The sequence below is a fragment of the Excalfactoria chinensis genome, chromosome 16 (assembly GCF_039878825.1).
Source record: "Excalfactoria chinensis isolate bCotChi1 chromosome 16, bCotChi1.hap2, whole genome shotgun sequence".
In the NCBI taxonomy this organism is placed as follows: domain Eukaryota; kingdom Metazoa; phylum Chordata; class Aves; order Galliformes; family Phasianidae; genus Excalfactoria; species Excalfactoria chinensis.
This window is the reverse complement of record NC_092840.1, coordinates 6,422,851-6,439,468: the sequence shown is the minus strand read 5'-3', so window position 1 is coordinate 6,439,468 and position 16,618 is coordinate 6,422,851. Positions and strand designations below refer to the sequence as shown.

General features: G+C 44.4%; 2 protein-coding genes across 2 annotated transcripts; one reads left to right on the top strand and one right to left on the bottom strand.

The window, feature by feature from the left end:
* The first annotated feature begins 229 nt into the window (after positions 1-229).
* TCTN1 (tectonic family member 1) lies at positions 230-10,700 on the top strand. The gene is made up of 15 exons (XM_072351042.1): positions 230-479; positions 1,194-1,314; positions 2,731-2,861; positions 3,218-3,384; positions 3,782-3,869; positions 4,475-4,584; positions 5,855-5,875; positions 6,320-6,445; positions 7,288-7,413; positions 7,793-7,877; positions 8,224-8,362; positions 8,662-8,818; positions 9,583-9,708; positions 10,044-10,188; positions 10,567-10,700. The coding sequence occupies exons 1-14, from the start codon at positions 323-325 to the stop codon at positions 10,185-10,187; spliced, it is 1,698 nt and encodes a 565-aa protein (XP_072207143.1). The 5' UTR covers positions 230-322; the 3' UTR covers position 10,188; positions 10,567-10,700.
* Positions 10,701-11,455: 755 nt separating this feature from the next.
* Positions 11,456-15,943, bottom strand: HVCN1 (hydrogen voltage gated channel 1). The gene is made up of 6 exons (XM_072351043.1): positions 15,875-15,943; positions 14,827-15,046; positions 14,548-14,652; positions 14,044-14,275; positions 12,011-12,123; positions 11,456-11,681 (listed from the first exon to the last, which is right to left on the bottom strand). The coding sequence occupies exons 2-6, from the start codon at positions 15,016-15,018 to the stop codon at positions 11,616-11,618; spliced, it is 708 nt and encodes a 235-aa protein (XP_072207144.1). The 5' UTR covers positions 15,019-15,046; positions 15,875-15,943; the 3' UTR covers positions 11,456-11,615.
* Positions 15,944-16,618: the final 675 nt, after the last annotated feature.

Genomic DNA, 16,618 nt, shown 5'->3' with positions numbered 1-16,618 from the left:
AATATGCTTAAATGAGAGAAACCGAACTTTGCTTTGTTTTAGCATTTCATCGAATATACACGTGTGTTGATTCTGTTTGTGTTTATTGTCCATGGATTGGACTTAATCCTGCCATGTTTGGGATTTTATAGTGCAAATGGTCCGTTCCGACACCGCCCCCCGGCCGCAGACCGCCGCTTCCCATAATGCCCAGCGCCCGCAGGGGGCGCTGTTTCCCATCACACTCCGCGCTCCCTGGCAACCGCGCCGTTGCTAAGGGAGGCCTAGGCCGTTGCTAGGGGAGGCCTAGGCTGTCGCTAGGGGCGGCCTAGCAGCGTCCGTCATGGTGGCGGCGCTGAGGCTTGGCTTGCTTCTTTTCTTATCGCCGCTTCGGGCAGCCGAGCCCAGCACTGATCTCCCATCCAGCCCAGAGGCGCCATCGAAGACCCGTGCTACCGCTTGGGAGCGGGGTCACAGCGGGCCGGCCCCGCTCACGGACGGTGGGTGCCGGGTGGGGTGGGGGGGCTACGCGGCGCCTGGCCCGAGGGGAGTCCCTCTCCTCCTCGTGAGAGCCTCCGCTCAATGCTGGGCCCTTGGACCTCCTCTGTCTAGGATGAGACTGTGAGGCAGTTAACCTGCTTCTTTCTCCAGGTCTTTATTGCTGTGGCACAACAGTTTGCCTCAAATATCAAATCCAGTCCCGTTTCTGTGGATGTATAATGCTATCAGGACACAAATCACAAATGTTTGTCATTGTAAATGACTGCTCTTACCAAAATGATGTGAGGTTTTTTTTTCTTCCAAATACAAGAAACAAACCTATAAACATAATTTCACTACCTTGTAACAAACAGATAAAGATAGTATCACTGCCTTGTTTGTATCTTCTCTTGTGCTGGACCCAGTTTCATACCTTCACACCTTGAAAATTCCTATAAACTCCTGTTGCTTTTTTCAGTTTCATGGGGAAAAAAAAACGTGTCAGATTCTGGTATGCACTTGGCTTTGTTTTTTGCTCCTAATATACTTGCTAACACTCAAAAAATGACCTGGAGGAGAAAAAAGAAAGAAAAAACACAAAAAAACAGCATAAAGTTGCATATAGACTTTTGACCATTGTCAAGAAGAAGGCGAGGTGAAAATTGAAAGTGTTAGGGAACATGCTGTAGTGTGCAAAGTTCCAGTCCTAATTCTAACTTAAATCTTTCCTCCAGTTGCCAAGCTGTGTGTTTGTGATCTGTTGGTGGCACAGTGTGATGTAAATTGCTGTTGTGACCCTGACTGCAGTGCAGCAGATTTCAGTCTCTTTACAACGTGTTCGGTTCCTATTGTCACGTAAGTGAATAAACAGCTATCTGAAATACAAAATCGTTTTATTTACTGCATGTATTTGCATGAGTTCTATATTCTCCTCTTACAAATTCCTAACCAGTCCCTTCCCCTGCCATCCTAACCCCTGCCCATCTTTTCACCACTCCCTGCAGCACGAGGTTTTGACTCCCAACCAGGCAGAACAGCAAATTGGCCTCCCAGCTCAGTTTCTCATTCCTTCTTTTCTAAATTTGTGCTTCTTCCTTTTTCTTCCTATTGTACTGTCCTACTATGCGTGGGGTGCTCAACTGATGAAGCCTTACGCTGGGGGATGAAGAATGTATCTTCAGACCTTCATCAATATAATGCAGTGTCTGGAATTTAAGAAAGCTGATGCCACACGACCATCTGGCCGCCTCCATAATCCAGCAGCAGCTTCTCAGTAACCTCTAATTGAGGTTTACAATATCAACTAGAAACATGATCAATTCAGGGCTTAATGAAATAGTGTGAGTGTTGCTCTGATCCTGGTTTTACAAATCAATGGTCCCAGCCTGCTGCCTCGCTGCCAGTCTGTCACTTTACAAACAGTAAAATGTAATATTATATGCATGAAGTAACACTGATAGTTATTTCCTTGCTATTTACAGTTTATCTGAAAACACCTTTGCCTAATTCCATCCTCTCAAACACGAGTTATGAAAGCTCACTTTATTATCTTAATATAAAATCTCTTGGGGACTTCTCAGAACAATAAGTACAGCACTTCAACCCACCTTCTGCATAAATTATGCCAATCTCAACGCTGGGGTTTATTCTTGGTGCTTTGAAATTTGAATTAGCAGTCATCCCAGACTGCCATTTCTTATTGTTCTTGCATATAATGACTACTGCTACCCATTTATAGATATTTAGATATATCAGAAAGGTCTAATCAACGCCTTCCTGAGTGACAGTTAAATTGCCTCAGGTGACTGTTCTGTCTTTGTCAACTAGAAATGCATAAAATGAAGCTGTAGTTGTCCCCAAAAATTCTTTTCTATAAAACGTTCATTTTTGCATGAAATTTCCAATGCCTGAAAGTAATGTGGATCTCATTATTTACATTTGACTTATGTACATTTGTGTAATTGCGGTAATTGTTGAATGGATTTTGCCTGATCACAGGTGAGAGGTTATATATGGCACCTGAAACACTAAGGAAAAAGGGTGTTAGATACGGGATGTGATCCTACTAACCAGTGCTTCACCTCATCATTTAACTTTAGCTCTGTGCTTAAAAGGTCATTTCTAAAAGCTGTTTACTTTCTCAGTCCCTGCCACTGACTGCTTTAACTCCGCCTAATTACCCATTTGCTGCCTCAGCACACAAAGAGAACTTTAAAATATGGTCAGCAGTAACTTCTAGTGGACCACTGATTTTGTTGTTATTACTTGCAGAGGTGACAGCCGTCTTTGTAGTCAGAAAGCTGCTATATATTCACTTGATACTGAAGCAAATCCACCAGAAAGAGTTTTTAAATTAGTTGACCACATAAATCCCAGTGTTTTCTGCATTCATGCTACAAACTGTAAGTAATGTTGTTGCCAATATTAAGCATTAGACATCTCTTTTTATTATAAGTTCTCTAGGTACAAAAATAGACTAAAATTAACAATAAATAAACCTGTCAGAAAACTGATTATTCTGTGTGCTCACGGTCCTTATGTTGTAATACTTCTATTTGTGAAACTATCTCATACTCCAAGTCTTAATCCTCTCTGTTGAAAGTATGCTCCTGGCTCTAACGAAGCTTAAGTAACAATTTTAATCTACTTTTATTTTCTGTTGGCAAATTGAGAGTTGAAAAGTGATGTTTTCCTTAATATATATATATATATGTATATTATCCTAAAAGTCATCTCATTCTTTCCAATGTTTTGGCAGATGAACAAGCACTCTCCTTTCGTTCCCCTGAAATTCCTACTGCTGAAAATTTTGATCAACTGCTCCAAAAATATGGAAGTGCCGCTTTCAGTGCTGAGCCCGAGAGCTGGAGCATGAACTCAGATGCTTCAGATCCTTCTGATGCAGATGAAAGTTACAGATATGAGGTACATGAGAGGATGATTCAAGCAATATTAAATTGCTTCATAAAAGAGCAAGTGGGCATTGTTTGCGTTTGCTTGTAAAAAAATTGCAGTACTGTAAGAGGAAAATCTTTGTTTTGGTCTTTAAACATAGAAATACAAAAAGAAATGTGTGGTGCTGTATGAGCTTTCTTCAAAAGTGAACTAGGGTTTTAAGATCTGAGAAAAGAAACCAGCTGTTCTGAACAAAGAAAGCTGTTAGCGGCGGCTTAAGAATTGACGTGCAAAGTGGTATGTGGTGTTGACAGATGTAATGGAAAAAAGAACTTCTGTTATACAGATTTGCTGCTCATGCAAATGCTCTAACTTTCCACGAACCGAAATACACCTATATATTTGAATATGTCATTTTGTTTGGCAGTATGGTGTTCCTATACAGACGGTGGATGCATTTCTCAGGCTGCCTAGTCCTGTCGTCTCCTCTTGGTGCTCTGATGCAAACCCTGCAGGTTGGAGAATGCATTCGAATTCCAGTTTATTTGCAGTAGAATATTCTGTTCTAACTTGAGCTTAATCAGTCCGTAAACCATCACACCAATGTAAATTCAGATAAAGATTTGTGAACAAATGTTTTATGGATATCTTCTGAGTCTCTGGAGGTTTTTTTAGACATAGGGTGGAAGCTGTATTGCAGCTATGTTAGACATTCAGTTAGGTATGGGAATCTCTTTTTAGTGTTTTGTTTATGCAATGGTAAAACACCACTGACTTAATAATTGATTTAATTGATGTAGCAAAGTAGTACAAGGGTGACACTGTGATGGTAGAAGGTGTTGCATAAGCATGACCTAACTGGGCAACCTCTTTAAGACATCTTTCTTTAACAGAATGAGGTTTCTTTCACAGTTTGAATGCATCTGGGGTCAGACTTGCAGACTTGAACCCCACATTTTGAACTGTCAGAGTTTCTTGAAAATCTGTAAGGGAGGACAACAACAAAAAAGAAGGTTGCAAGACCCATCATTATTGTTAAGGTTGTTCTGCAGTTTTTCATTTGTCTTTTTCATAATGAGTCTTTAATTTCCTTCAGCAATACTTTGTGACTCTCTTCCAGGGTTCTTAGTACACCAGGCTACAAAATGCATTCGATCAATCAGTGTGGAAAACTGTGGCAACGTTCAAGCAGTTAGTATGCTATTTTATATCAACTCCAGCATTTTAGCAGTAAGTATGATCTGAAAGCATCATATAGCTGACTGCCCATATTACATATTGCTCTTTATTTCCATAATTAATTGCTATTGCCTACAGGATATAATGTTTCCTTTTGATATTTAAACCATGGGTTAGGAAAAATCCAGCAGACTTTTATATAGAAAGTTTTTAGAAATGTTTTTTACTTCACACTGAAGTAACAGTAGCATTTACTCTTGTCTGCTTAGCCAGCAGAAGTAACGGTCTAGAAGATAGAAGCTTGTGTCACTGAGCTAACTGTGCAAGGACAGCAACTTTATGTGCTTGTGCATGTAAATCTTGTACTTAAAGAATCTGTAAGGTTGAATCCTCTTCAGTTTTTAATAGTGGTGTTAATATAGAATTATTGCACACATGTGCAATAATCTTCATTATACTCCTCAAGGAATGTGACCTTTTACCCCTCTGAGAGCAAACTTGCTCATATCCAGCTTACTACCAAATCTGGTATGTGGCTGTTTTTCAGAGCTAAGGTTAATTTTTCATTCCTTTTTGAACAGGAGGTTCATATTTATACAGCAGTCCCCTGTTCAAATGTTGAGTAAAAGTAAAGCTGGTCTGTAGGCAGCTCTCCTTGTGAAGATGGGGCGTGAATTATTGACATATTGACAAGAATTATTTTGTTTTGGGGACAGTCAGAAGGCAGAGCAGGGAACGCGTTCAGTGCCAGCAGGTGGAGCTACTGGCAAAAGAAATGTCAAAATCATTAACCCGGGGAGGCAGGGAGCCTTTGGTGAGTGGACTCTCACAACAGTTCCTTGCAGAAAACCCCATCATTAAACAAATGATACACAGCACTAGTAATGCCAAACTGAGGAGCTTTTCTCCTTTCCGATGCAAATGAACGTTTTCAGTGTTAGTTCTGAGTTGCAAACAGTGTCAGAGGGAAATACAAGATTTGTCTTGTACTTATTGAATGCCTTACATGTTTGTTAGGAGTGCAGTCAAAGCTCAGTCTGGTGGAAAACTTCTGGTAGTCACTAAGAAACTTTCCAGTTGCTGCCAGGGGAAGAAGAGCATTGAACTGTAAGATTTTGCATACTAGCCACAAATAGCAGTTATTTTCAGACTACCTAGATACAGCAGCGTGCATCCAATGACTTTCACTATTCAGAATTCTCTGTAATGATAGGGAGTTAAACAGACAAAGCAATTAAACCTTAACTGCTTTACTTAACTGCTACTTGTAATAGCTCATCCCTTTGCTATAGTTTGAAATTGCTCTTTTATTCTCCTCTAGGTACCTAAGTCAAGTCAGATGGTAAGTATCTTTCTAACTCAGAACTGGTGGGGGTAGACTTCTTACTCTATTATAGTCAGTGGGAGTTTTTCACTGACTTCATCAGAACAGTGACTTTAGCTTTACTCTTTAGAGCAAAAAGTGAAGCAAAAATCCCCTACACATGCCATAGGAGAAAAATGCTGTGGTTTTTATTCAGTAATGGTATTAGCAATACCAAGATTACATGCCACCACCAAGATAATATGCTATCTGCAGACAATTTTAATCTGATGTAGTGCCCTAACATAAAACAATTAGCTGATTTTATTTGCTGTTTTAGTTGAACTTCATCAACACTCTTGCTTAAAGGACTATTGACTGCTGCCCAGCACAACAGAACTTCTGAAGAGTCACAAATATGATACAGAAGAAGCCAAAAATAATTACATACAATATTTGGAAATGACATGAATTATTTTTCAGGTTAATATTACTGTCCAGTCCGTAGTTGTCCAGTCTCTGAATGGAATGCAAACTTTACTTAGCAGCAGCCAAGTTCTCAGGCAGCCAATGATTTCGGGTGAACTATGCATCAATGTAGTTCTTGGGGTAGGTATGACATTTCCTTTTCCCTCTTTTATTTAGCAGAAAACATGTGTGTATCAAATAATTTCTGATACTTACAGACATGATAGAGGCCTTGCCATTTCCGTATATTGTGGCATCTCCAAAGCTAGTATCACAAGAGAAACACAGACTTCAGGATAAAAGAGTACGTTTCACAATAAAATAATAACAATATGCAACATAAGGTGCAGTCAAGATGAAATCTGTTTTATTATTGCTCAACATACATGACATAATGGACAATGAGTTTAGAGTCCAGATCATCCTTGGTAGAATATGACTTAAGGCACAGTGGTAGCAGAGAAATACACAGTGCAAATTACCTTTTTATCTTAAGGAGATGAACATTAGAATTACACCTAGAAGTTTATCAAGAAGTCAGTTTTGAAGAGGCTCCAAACCTAGATCTGTTTCTGAACATTGCTTTACAGTGGCTTGATTTGGTAACAGTCACATCCTTTACATCTAAATATGCTCACATGGCTACAAACTTCTTTGCAAATGCTATGATTTTGTCTGTCAGATCAAATTATAGCTTTTTTCATGGGCTTAAATCTCCTTCTCTTGTGAGGTCAGAAACAATGGGCAAAATAGAATAAATAACAAGCATTGAAAATACTGCTTTATTTTGGACTTCAGTTTCTTCTATTTTCTGAGCCTGTTCTTACTGCAGCTGAGGATACAATACATCTCTACAACATAGCTGAGTGTTTCTTAAGCATGGAAGAAGGAAAACAATACTTACATAGTTTTAAATTCCTTTAATGTAGGTCCATACTCTTATCTACTTGTTCTAATTAATATCTAAAATGTTTCATTTTCAGGTGAGTTATCATATTACATACACAGACGCAGGAGAAATAATAGAAGCAGCTGCTTCTTTTGTCTTGGGAGCAGTTAACAAAGAAGCACTTTCAATACAACAGAGCTTTGAAATCAGCTTTACTCAGGTAACTGCTAGAGATGCTATGGATGACTTGTTGAAAGACATTTAATTACAAAACTTATTAAACTTGAATCAGAACAATTGTTAGCAGCAAGGTAAAATGTTACTTGTCCTGGCTACACAGATGATGCAGCATTTCAGAACTGGGCATTAAAGGTCTCCAAAGTCTGGTTTAGATGCTTAGAAGACTCACCTTGTTGCTCTGTACAAGAGTATCCAGCAAAAGCAAAGCCTGTCCCAGTATCAGGGAACTGCTGCAATCTTATAGATAAACTTCACGACTGTTCAAGGCAGTTAATAACCAGAAAGACACTGAAACATTTCAGCATTTTCCAAATACTTCAGTACAAGATAAGAAGTAATACTGTAAATTTCTATTGCAGGTAAATACAAACCCAGTTCCTTTCAGTGGTAATCCTGGTTATGTTGTTGGACTGCCTGTAAGAGCGGGCTTCAGGCCACAAGGATATCCTTTCCCCATTGTAATCCTGCTTTCAACACTTGTTCTGGACCAGCTTCCCCGAGACTTTCTAGCATGGACACCCCCAGTACATTTCATCTGTTCTTTACTGAAAGTAAATGGATGCTTTTTGGCTACACTCTAGAAGCGACCAGTGTCTCAGTCCTCACCGCAATCTCCTCGAACTATTTAGTGAGGTAGATAGATTCAGGTCTTCATTGCATGCTCTAGTACTTCGTCATGGTTTAAGTCTTGGGTTAGTAGAGCATTTTTAGATGAATCTTAAGGATCTCACTACAGATTCTTTCTTCGTAATCCACAAGTACTGAATTTCCCTTTAACTACGTGTTACATCAGGCATCATTCAGAACACTAACAAATACGGTCAGCTCACTATTCTGCAAAGTACAGCCAACCAGGATTGTCTCACAGCACAGGGAGCCAGAACCCCGGTGTTATTTGGTTACAACATGATATCAGGCTGTAAGTTACGGTAAGAGAACTTTTTTATCATTCAGTGCTTTTATAGCCCCATGGTAACCCTTTCCATTAGGATCTGTTCACATCCTGGGACATTCATACCACTGTAAGAGTATTGGGAATAGAGCATTTAATTATAAGAAATATCATTTAATTAACAATGGTCTCTCTTCTCTTGGAGAGATTGTACACATTAGCAGCTTTAGCTGGAAGGCTTGAACAGTGCGTGAGAGCAAGGAGAAATTACTTCTATGCCAAACCAATGGATTTTGCTTTAACTCTCTTTTTTCCCCCCTCCTCCCGCCCTGGAAGAATTACAGCAGCTGTGAATTGCCAGCCCTTGGCCCAGGTCCTCCTTGATTTACTGATGGGACAAAGATTTCCTGAGTATGTGGCCTCATTTGGAAATTCTCAAGCCCAGGATGTGCTCGACTGGGTGCCAATAACTCACCTTCGCACCTCAGAACAGGTGAAGTTTAACTCTCCCCTCACTATTGCTCTTTCTGTTCCCTGTTCTGGGATCTGAACCTGTTCTCAGCTGAGGTTTCTCAGACCTACAGGAAAAAAAGTGCAAGGAAAAAAAAAAAAAAACAAAAACTTGGAGGACAGATCCCCTGGGATATTCAGAAACAAGGAATATTTCCCTCTTGCTGTAAAGAGAGCATTTGTGCCTCTTTGAGGGGGCTGAATGACAGCAGCTCCTCAATTAAAGCTTCTATAGAGGTTTTTTTTGCATCTTTTGTTGTTTTTTTTTGCATCTAAACAGTGGATGATTTCTATAAACAGGAGCACGAGTGTTAAAAAAAGAAACAATCGAGAAATATTTAAGTCTTTACACTTCAAACTTCTGCCCTGGCAAAGTTCAGGGTTTTCTGCTGTCCCAACAGCATTACTAAAATGTCATCACTATTAGGAAAGCCTTCTTGCTGAAGAGAGCCAGCTCAGCACAGTCATTAAGCATCAGCACTGCTCGGGTAGAGCAGCCCTGCCTGAAGTGCACTTACGTGGTCAGTTTGTCACCTCCTATGGAGAAACTTCAGGGATACCCCCAAGCCGAGGCTGTGCTGTCTGTGCAGGCAGCAGTCCAGGGCACAGGCATGGCTGAGCTGCTCTGCTGACCACCTGGAGTGAGCTTTTGGGGGTGGGAGCATTGTGCTTATCTAATAAGATGAATAAATAACGTGGTTACTCCTGCACAAGTCAGATAATGAGAGGATTTCTGTCACTTTTCAGAGCTCCTGCCAAATACCAGTAGCACTTGAAATAGAAGTGAAGTGGACTAAATACGGATCCCTAGTTAATCCACAAGCCAGAATAGTAAACGTTACAGCAACAACCACTACAACTACATTGAAGCAGGTACGTAATTAAATTACAGGATTCCAGATAAAAAGAATGGCTTGTTTTGCTTAGGTATCAGCTGTGCAACAGTGACCTGGTTAATCTCTCTAAAGATAACACTTCATATTAGAACGTATTGTACCCAACAGTTTCTGTTCCAACTCAAACATGACTGCGGGCTGTTTGCCAAAGCATACTTGAGTCAAATTTATACCATCAGCCCTGAAAAGAAGCGTGCAATTACACGTGGAAAAATCTTATTACAAATAACAGCAAAAAAACCCCAAAATCCAGTTTAAACAAAGCAGTCACACAAGGAGAAGAGCTAATGCCCATTTGTATTCTCATTGCAGCTTCCTCTGGGAAGAGAAAGGACGATTCCTGTAACAAGTTCTGTTGTTTTCACTGATATTTCTTCACCTGCAGAACCAGGCTATAAAGCTTGGCCCACCATTAATGCCAAGTTACCTTATGACTTTTTCTTCCCATTTGTCTAAGGTAAGTGCCCAAGACGAAAAAAGGTAAAAAGCTCATTTCTATTTTTAATCAATTTCCTAAGGAAACAAGGTTTATCCAGGCACTGTGTTGGCCCATCAGTTTCTTCCTAACTGTAGGCATGCTGAGCTAAAACCTGTCCAATAGAAAACAGGCACTCTGAGCTACTGGTCAGACCAACGACCTGGGGCTCACAGGCAGCAATGGAAGGAGCACAGCTCCATAGGCTCCATTATTCTGTGAACAGCAGAGCTAATTGTTAATTAAAGTAATCATGTGGCATGAGATAAGGCCTCCGCTTTATCTATTTCTATAGATGAATGAGCTACATATTTCTAGCTATTTTCCCCAACCCACTAATTAATTACATTTCTTTTAAAGAATGTGAACTGTTAAGTGATGCTTTCACAAGAGCTCAGTGACCCTCCAGCCGGCTGCAGCTGAAATCAATTGGAGAAACCTGCTGCAGTCAACACCTTCTGAAATACCTATTCCTCACGTCTTGCTCTTTAACTATAAAATACCCCAGGGCTGTTGGTACCTGAAGAAGTTCACATTGTATTCAAACACCAGCCTGGTCCTTTAGAATCTGCTTCCTAATTTATTTGTTTATTTTTCCTGGATTCTAACTGTTCCCAGCAGCCCACTCACCTAGATCTCATCTTACATATTCTAATTCTTTTAACGTGTTCATTTATGAGCTGTGGGAGCAGATGACTGTAACCCAGCAGGCTGCAAATGAACACTGAAATGGGAAAGATGAGAGAATACAGCATCAGAACTCAGACCTGCTGTTGAGAGTCAATCACTGTTTGACATAAGATGGCGTGTTTGCCTCTATTTTGGTGCTCACCTGATCATCAACTAAAGAATTCAGATGTTGGTGTTTTTGGAAGTGAACATTACATAAATAACGAAGTGGCACAAGCAGCAACAGAAAAGGAATCAACCAACAATATGAAAAGAACAGTTGGCAAAGAAGAGGTGGGAGCAGTGATGAACGGTCAGCTGCGGGAGAAGAAATGACCTCTCAAGCCTGGATTCTTCTCTCTGTTACATCAAGTTTCTACAAGGTGTTGCAAACAGAGAACCTTATTGCTGAAAAATGTCATTCCTTGAAATGAGTGGTACTTCCTGAATGTGCAGCTTCTGAAGTGGTGTCTTTATTAAGTTATTTTGCACTTTTGTCTGTACAACTGTACAAGGGTCTTACGGAGTCACCATTTACAGGCAGCACACGTGTTTAGTTTTCCAATAAAGCTATTTTTTGCAATCCCAAGATCTAATCAAAGTGTGGTCAAATAGAAAACGTTTATAGATGACACTATACCAGAGAAAGCAGGCAGAGAGGAAAACCTTCTGTGTCAATCTGATACGTCTCAGCACTGCACTCGCCACAGCAGACTTCCCCAACTTGGAAAACCAGCCTCCTACGTTTGCTCGCTGATGAGCCCGTGCTGCTTTAACATCCTGGTAAGCCTCTCGATTTCTTGCTCCTGTTGAAGACAAAAGTTCACACAGCTCTGACCTTAAGGTAGTTTCCTAGATTCCTACAGATCTTCCCATTGCTGAAACGTGCCTCACTGCAGGAAAACAAGACAGCGTGGCTAACACAAGTAGGACAGAGGTAGCCGTCATTGCTTTGACACAGAAACAGCTCAGAGGAGCCCAGGCAAGGCTGCGCTTCCTCACAGACACCACCTCACCACTTACTGATGAGGAAACCAAGCAGGCAGCAAATGAGCTTGCAAAAGAATCCCAGGCCAGCTTGTCCTCGGGAGCAGCTGGTAGGTAAAGCATGTTTAATTGAAAAGCGTTTTCTCACCTTCTCCACACAGCTGTGTTGAAGCTGTTCAACCTTTGTTGCGAGTTTCAGGTTCACCTGCTTTAGCTTGGACACTTGTTGTTCAGAGCGGGTCTTCACCGATAGAATTATTCCTGTGCAACAATTCACAGTGGGTTCATTTTACAATGTAAAACAGCCACTAGCAGGAGGTGAGCGGTACACAGGGAGTTAACCTTGTTCCTCTCAAGCTCTGGTTCTGTCGTCTTTCAACCACCTTTCCCAAGTGCTTTTCTTAATGAGGAGGTTTTTAGATGAGCCACCCCAGGGACTCAGATACCGATATTCTGCTGGGAAGAGGCAGCCTGGCCTCAGAGCTGAATTAATCACACAAACTGTCATTCAAATCCTGAATCTGAATTCAGTCTGTTGGCAGAGCCTGGTGGGGATGCAACCAGCGCCTCATCCAGCCAGGGGCTGCATTCTAGCAGGGCTCACATCACAGGAGCCACTGGAGCAGCAGCAGGTGGCTCAGCCCCAGGCACATTGAGCTGCCAGGACCACATGGTTTTGGCTTCACCTTGTGCAACCCAGCAGCAATGGCACAGTTTCCTCTTAGAGCAGAAGTGACACTTGTCTACCAAACTATTTTTAGGCTATTACATGTGAACTTAACCCCTGCAGCGAAGGCAGTTTCTTCCAACTCTTTTCTGGAGGGCAAAAAAACAACAACAACAACCAAATAAAACCAGAAAGCTGATTGGTAAGCACACCAAGAACAGCACGTTCTCCATACCTGACAGCTCTCCTGGCTGTTTACAGAGCAACACGCAGTAACTCAGCCACCATTGCACACCTGCGCTTCCAGTGCTACAGGCAGGTCTGCAGCTTTGGGGTTCATCTCTCCAAAAACAAAAGAGCAATGCTGCTTATTTGCACTGACAACATCAAACAGCTCCCAACTGCTGCAACCCGGCCTCTACCAACCAGCAGGGGCTGAAGGCACCAAACCATGCTTGTGCACAGCAGCACCCAAAGCTCACGGTGGTTTGGTACCAAGTACAGCACCAAGCAGGTGGGCACAGCAAGCAGCCCTGCCATGGGAACAGAAACACTCAAGGATAAGGTTTCTTTGCAAATGCAGTGCTGTTTTTCCACTATGAAATGCTGCATTAAGAGACACCAAGCTCCCGCAGCTTGTGTACCTGCTCACCAGGCTGCTTTCTGTCCAACTCCCATTCCCAAAGAGCCTCAGGTTGCTCTCAGCCTCTAGAGATGCTGTCCCCATCAGAACAAGGGCCAGTTATGGATGTTAAGGATCTCTTTTCCTCCTATTCTAACTCACAGGACTTACACCAAGCACTGAGCACTCACCACTAGTGCATTTGTAGGCACTGGGCTTGGGTATATACTTGGGCTGTGGTTTCACACAGGTCTTAGGGTTAAGCTCATTGACAGTGTATATATATATATATATATATATATATATATATATATATAAAATCACAAAATGAATCTTTCTTAGAAATGGTTCCAGCTACGTCAAATGCAGAAATGTCAGTTTATAGTTCCAACTGCAAGGTCTAATTTGGGAACATCTTGTATTCCTCTTTTTACACGAAATCCTTTGCCTCCCAGTGAGAAAAACCCAGCGGAAGCTCAAGATGTTCCCTGCAGCACCCCAGGAGGGATGACGGAGCCACAGCAGAACAACAGAGCCATCAAACCCACGCGGGTGCAGTTCACCTTGCTCCCTGCTAAAGCATTGCCAAGAGGATCCTGCGATGCAAACAACGCTGTGCGTCACCTCCCTTCAGGAGGGAGCGATGCAAGAACAGCCTTCCGGTGTCTTGCAGGAGAACGTGCTGCTGTACCTGTATGCCCATCACTGAGGCATTGCACCCACACTGGCAATGGGTTGCTTTTGCTCTGGAGAGATCACAGCCTTGCAAAGGTCGCACTCCAGTCAAACTTAATTTGGTGAGAGAACAGGAGCCTGTGCTCTTTCTTTAAGATGAGGAAGAACATGCAAAGGAACTCGGGGAAGGGCAGCAAACCCAGCCTGTGCCACGTACCGTTGATGATCCTGGCCACACGCCACAGCCGCAGCAGTATCAGGAGCCCCACAGCTTCAAACTCATGCTCCCGAAAGAGGAGGACGAGGTCAAGGATGAACGACACGACCACAACGATGCTGTCCAGCACCTCGAACTTGTGGTGGAAGAACTCCCGGCCGTAAACGTAGATTTTAAACCCCACCTCAACCAGGAAGATGGTGAGAATGGAAAGGGAAAGGTAGTGGAAAACCTGTGAAAAGAGAGTGCGGATTTAGGGCTAGGAACCCCATCTGTGTGTGTGGGGCAGGCTGGGAGCCTCTGCCACTCAAAGACACCTCTGGTTGAGCTCTGCAGGAGACTTTGGCTGAGCCAGAGGAGGGTGGTGAGCACAACACAGCTGTGCTGAGCCCAAGGAAACACAGAGCTGCTGCACAGACCACGGCCTGGTCAGCTTTCTGACAGGCTTTGTAGCACCAAAGAGAGGGAAACAGCAGTTCACCTTGATTCTTTCCTGTGTTTTACCTTTGGGGCTATGTGATATTTGTCCGGATGGATGATCTTCAAGTCCATCAGCAGTTCCCCAAGGACCAGCAAGGCATCCACGATGACCAAGAAGACAATGACAATCTGTTGGAGAAGAACTCAAGTGAACCTCTCCTAGTGCAGCAAGTGGGCACGAGCCCATAGGAAACCACTCGGCTCCCACCCCGCACCAGATCCTACATCATTTGTGCTCCCACAGGTGCCTTCAGGCCGAGCTTTGCCCTCGTTTCCCTTTAACCTTCGCTTGTTCCGCCTCACCTGAAACCTGCGTGAACTGAAGAGCTTCTTCATCACATCTTGGAAGGTGACTCGGCCACGGGAGGGCTCCAATTTGATCTCTGAGTCCTTCTCCCCATTGTCCTCCTCCTCTTCCTCCCATTTCTGGTAATCATTGCTCCACTGGACGGGGTCATCCCCCACCACCGTGAAGTGCTTCAGGTACCGGGACATGGCTGCGGATCAAGCGGGCATCCCCTGCCTGTGAGACCAGAGCTGAGCGTCACCTCCCTGGGGATAAAAACCCTCCCTTTTCAGCACCGTGTGACAAGAGAACAAAGCCTGCGGACGGGAAATTGCTACACGGTGCTGCTGCTTGCTTTGCATCACTGCCCACAGCGCTGCCTGCGCCCCCACCGCCCTCCCAGGGCTCAATGCTGAACCCTGAGGCTCTTCCTCAACAGGTTACTTCCAAACATACCCAAACTTCAGCTACAGGACAAAAACAGCGGCCCTTACTGAGACCCGTCCTCCCTGCGCACCCAGAGCCTTTCCCAGCCCTTCAGGCTGCCTCAGCCCAGCTCCTCCCGGTCTCTGTCACCCCAAACAACAGCTGTGCCTTCCCTTCCTTCACATCACCCCCAGCCCCAACCCGTGGATGCGGCCTGACACCCAGCGGGGCTGCGGGAAGGGCTCCGTCTGCTCCCGTGTTCCCCTTTCGTAGCCCTTCCTCTTCTGGACAACTTGGTGAAGCTGCCCAGCCCACCAACCCCACTGAGAACCATCTGCTGATACCAGCACGTTACTGCATCCCCGTCCCCATCCGTTCCTGGCCAGGAGCCCAGCACGGGCCGACGCTCGAGGCTGCCAAGCTGTGGGGCCATCAATCAGAGTCCAGAGCCACCACTGTGCGCTGGCATAGGACAACACAACCCAACCCCAACCTCTCCACCCTGTTGACACCGAACCGGAGCCAACAGGTTCCCAAGACCCAACAGAAGACAGAATCCCGCCCAACACCTTCACCCTCGGCCCGGGTTGGGAAACCGTGACCAGCCCCCACCGACCCACCGCCCCCACCGTCCCGTACCGTGCGCGTCCCACCGCCGCTGTTTCCCTCCCGCTGCAGCGGAGCTTCCAGCCTGGCACCGCCCCTCCCGGCCGGGGGCGGCCCCACTGCCCCGGCCCAGCCCCACCGACCCCCCCAGCCCGGAGCCCCGCTCCCTTCGTGCTGACGTTTTCCGTTTTCGCAGCATTTCCTACACCCCCCCCCCAACCTCCAGTCTGTCCCGCTGTCCGTCCGCGAGCGGAAGCTGCAGGCAGAGGATCCGCCGCACGATGTGAAACTTTGGGGTTGTTTTCCCAGACTTTGGCAACGAACCGACACGAGGATGGAAACGGCGCTGAGCGCAGAGCTCGGCTGCTGAGGCTGCGGATCAGACCCACGAAGCAGGCGGAGGAACCCACCTCCGTTTTTAGGGGCCCTACTTGCTTTGGGGACCCTCCGTCTTTCAAACGCAGCTGCTTTGGGAAGCGCAGTGAGAAAACTCAGCTGCGAAAGGCTCAGGGAGGATCCTCTGTTGCAATAAACCCGCAGCGCAGCGCCAAGCAAAAGCTCTTTTTACCTGTTTCTTTTTCCTCTTAGGGAGCCTCAGACTTTTCCAGGGACACAACGATCTCAGGGTGCCTCAACACAAGCACAGTCCTGTCCCCAGCCCGTTCCCCAACAGTGAGTGGGAAGCAGTGCAACAACACCCAGTGTAAGGCCCCACAGCCCCCACCCCAAAGCACCTACCAGCAGAGAACAGCACAGACGAGACCCTGCAGCAGGGAG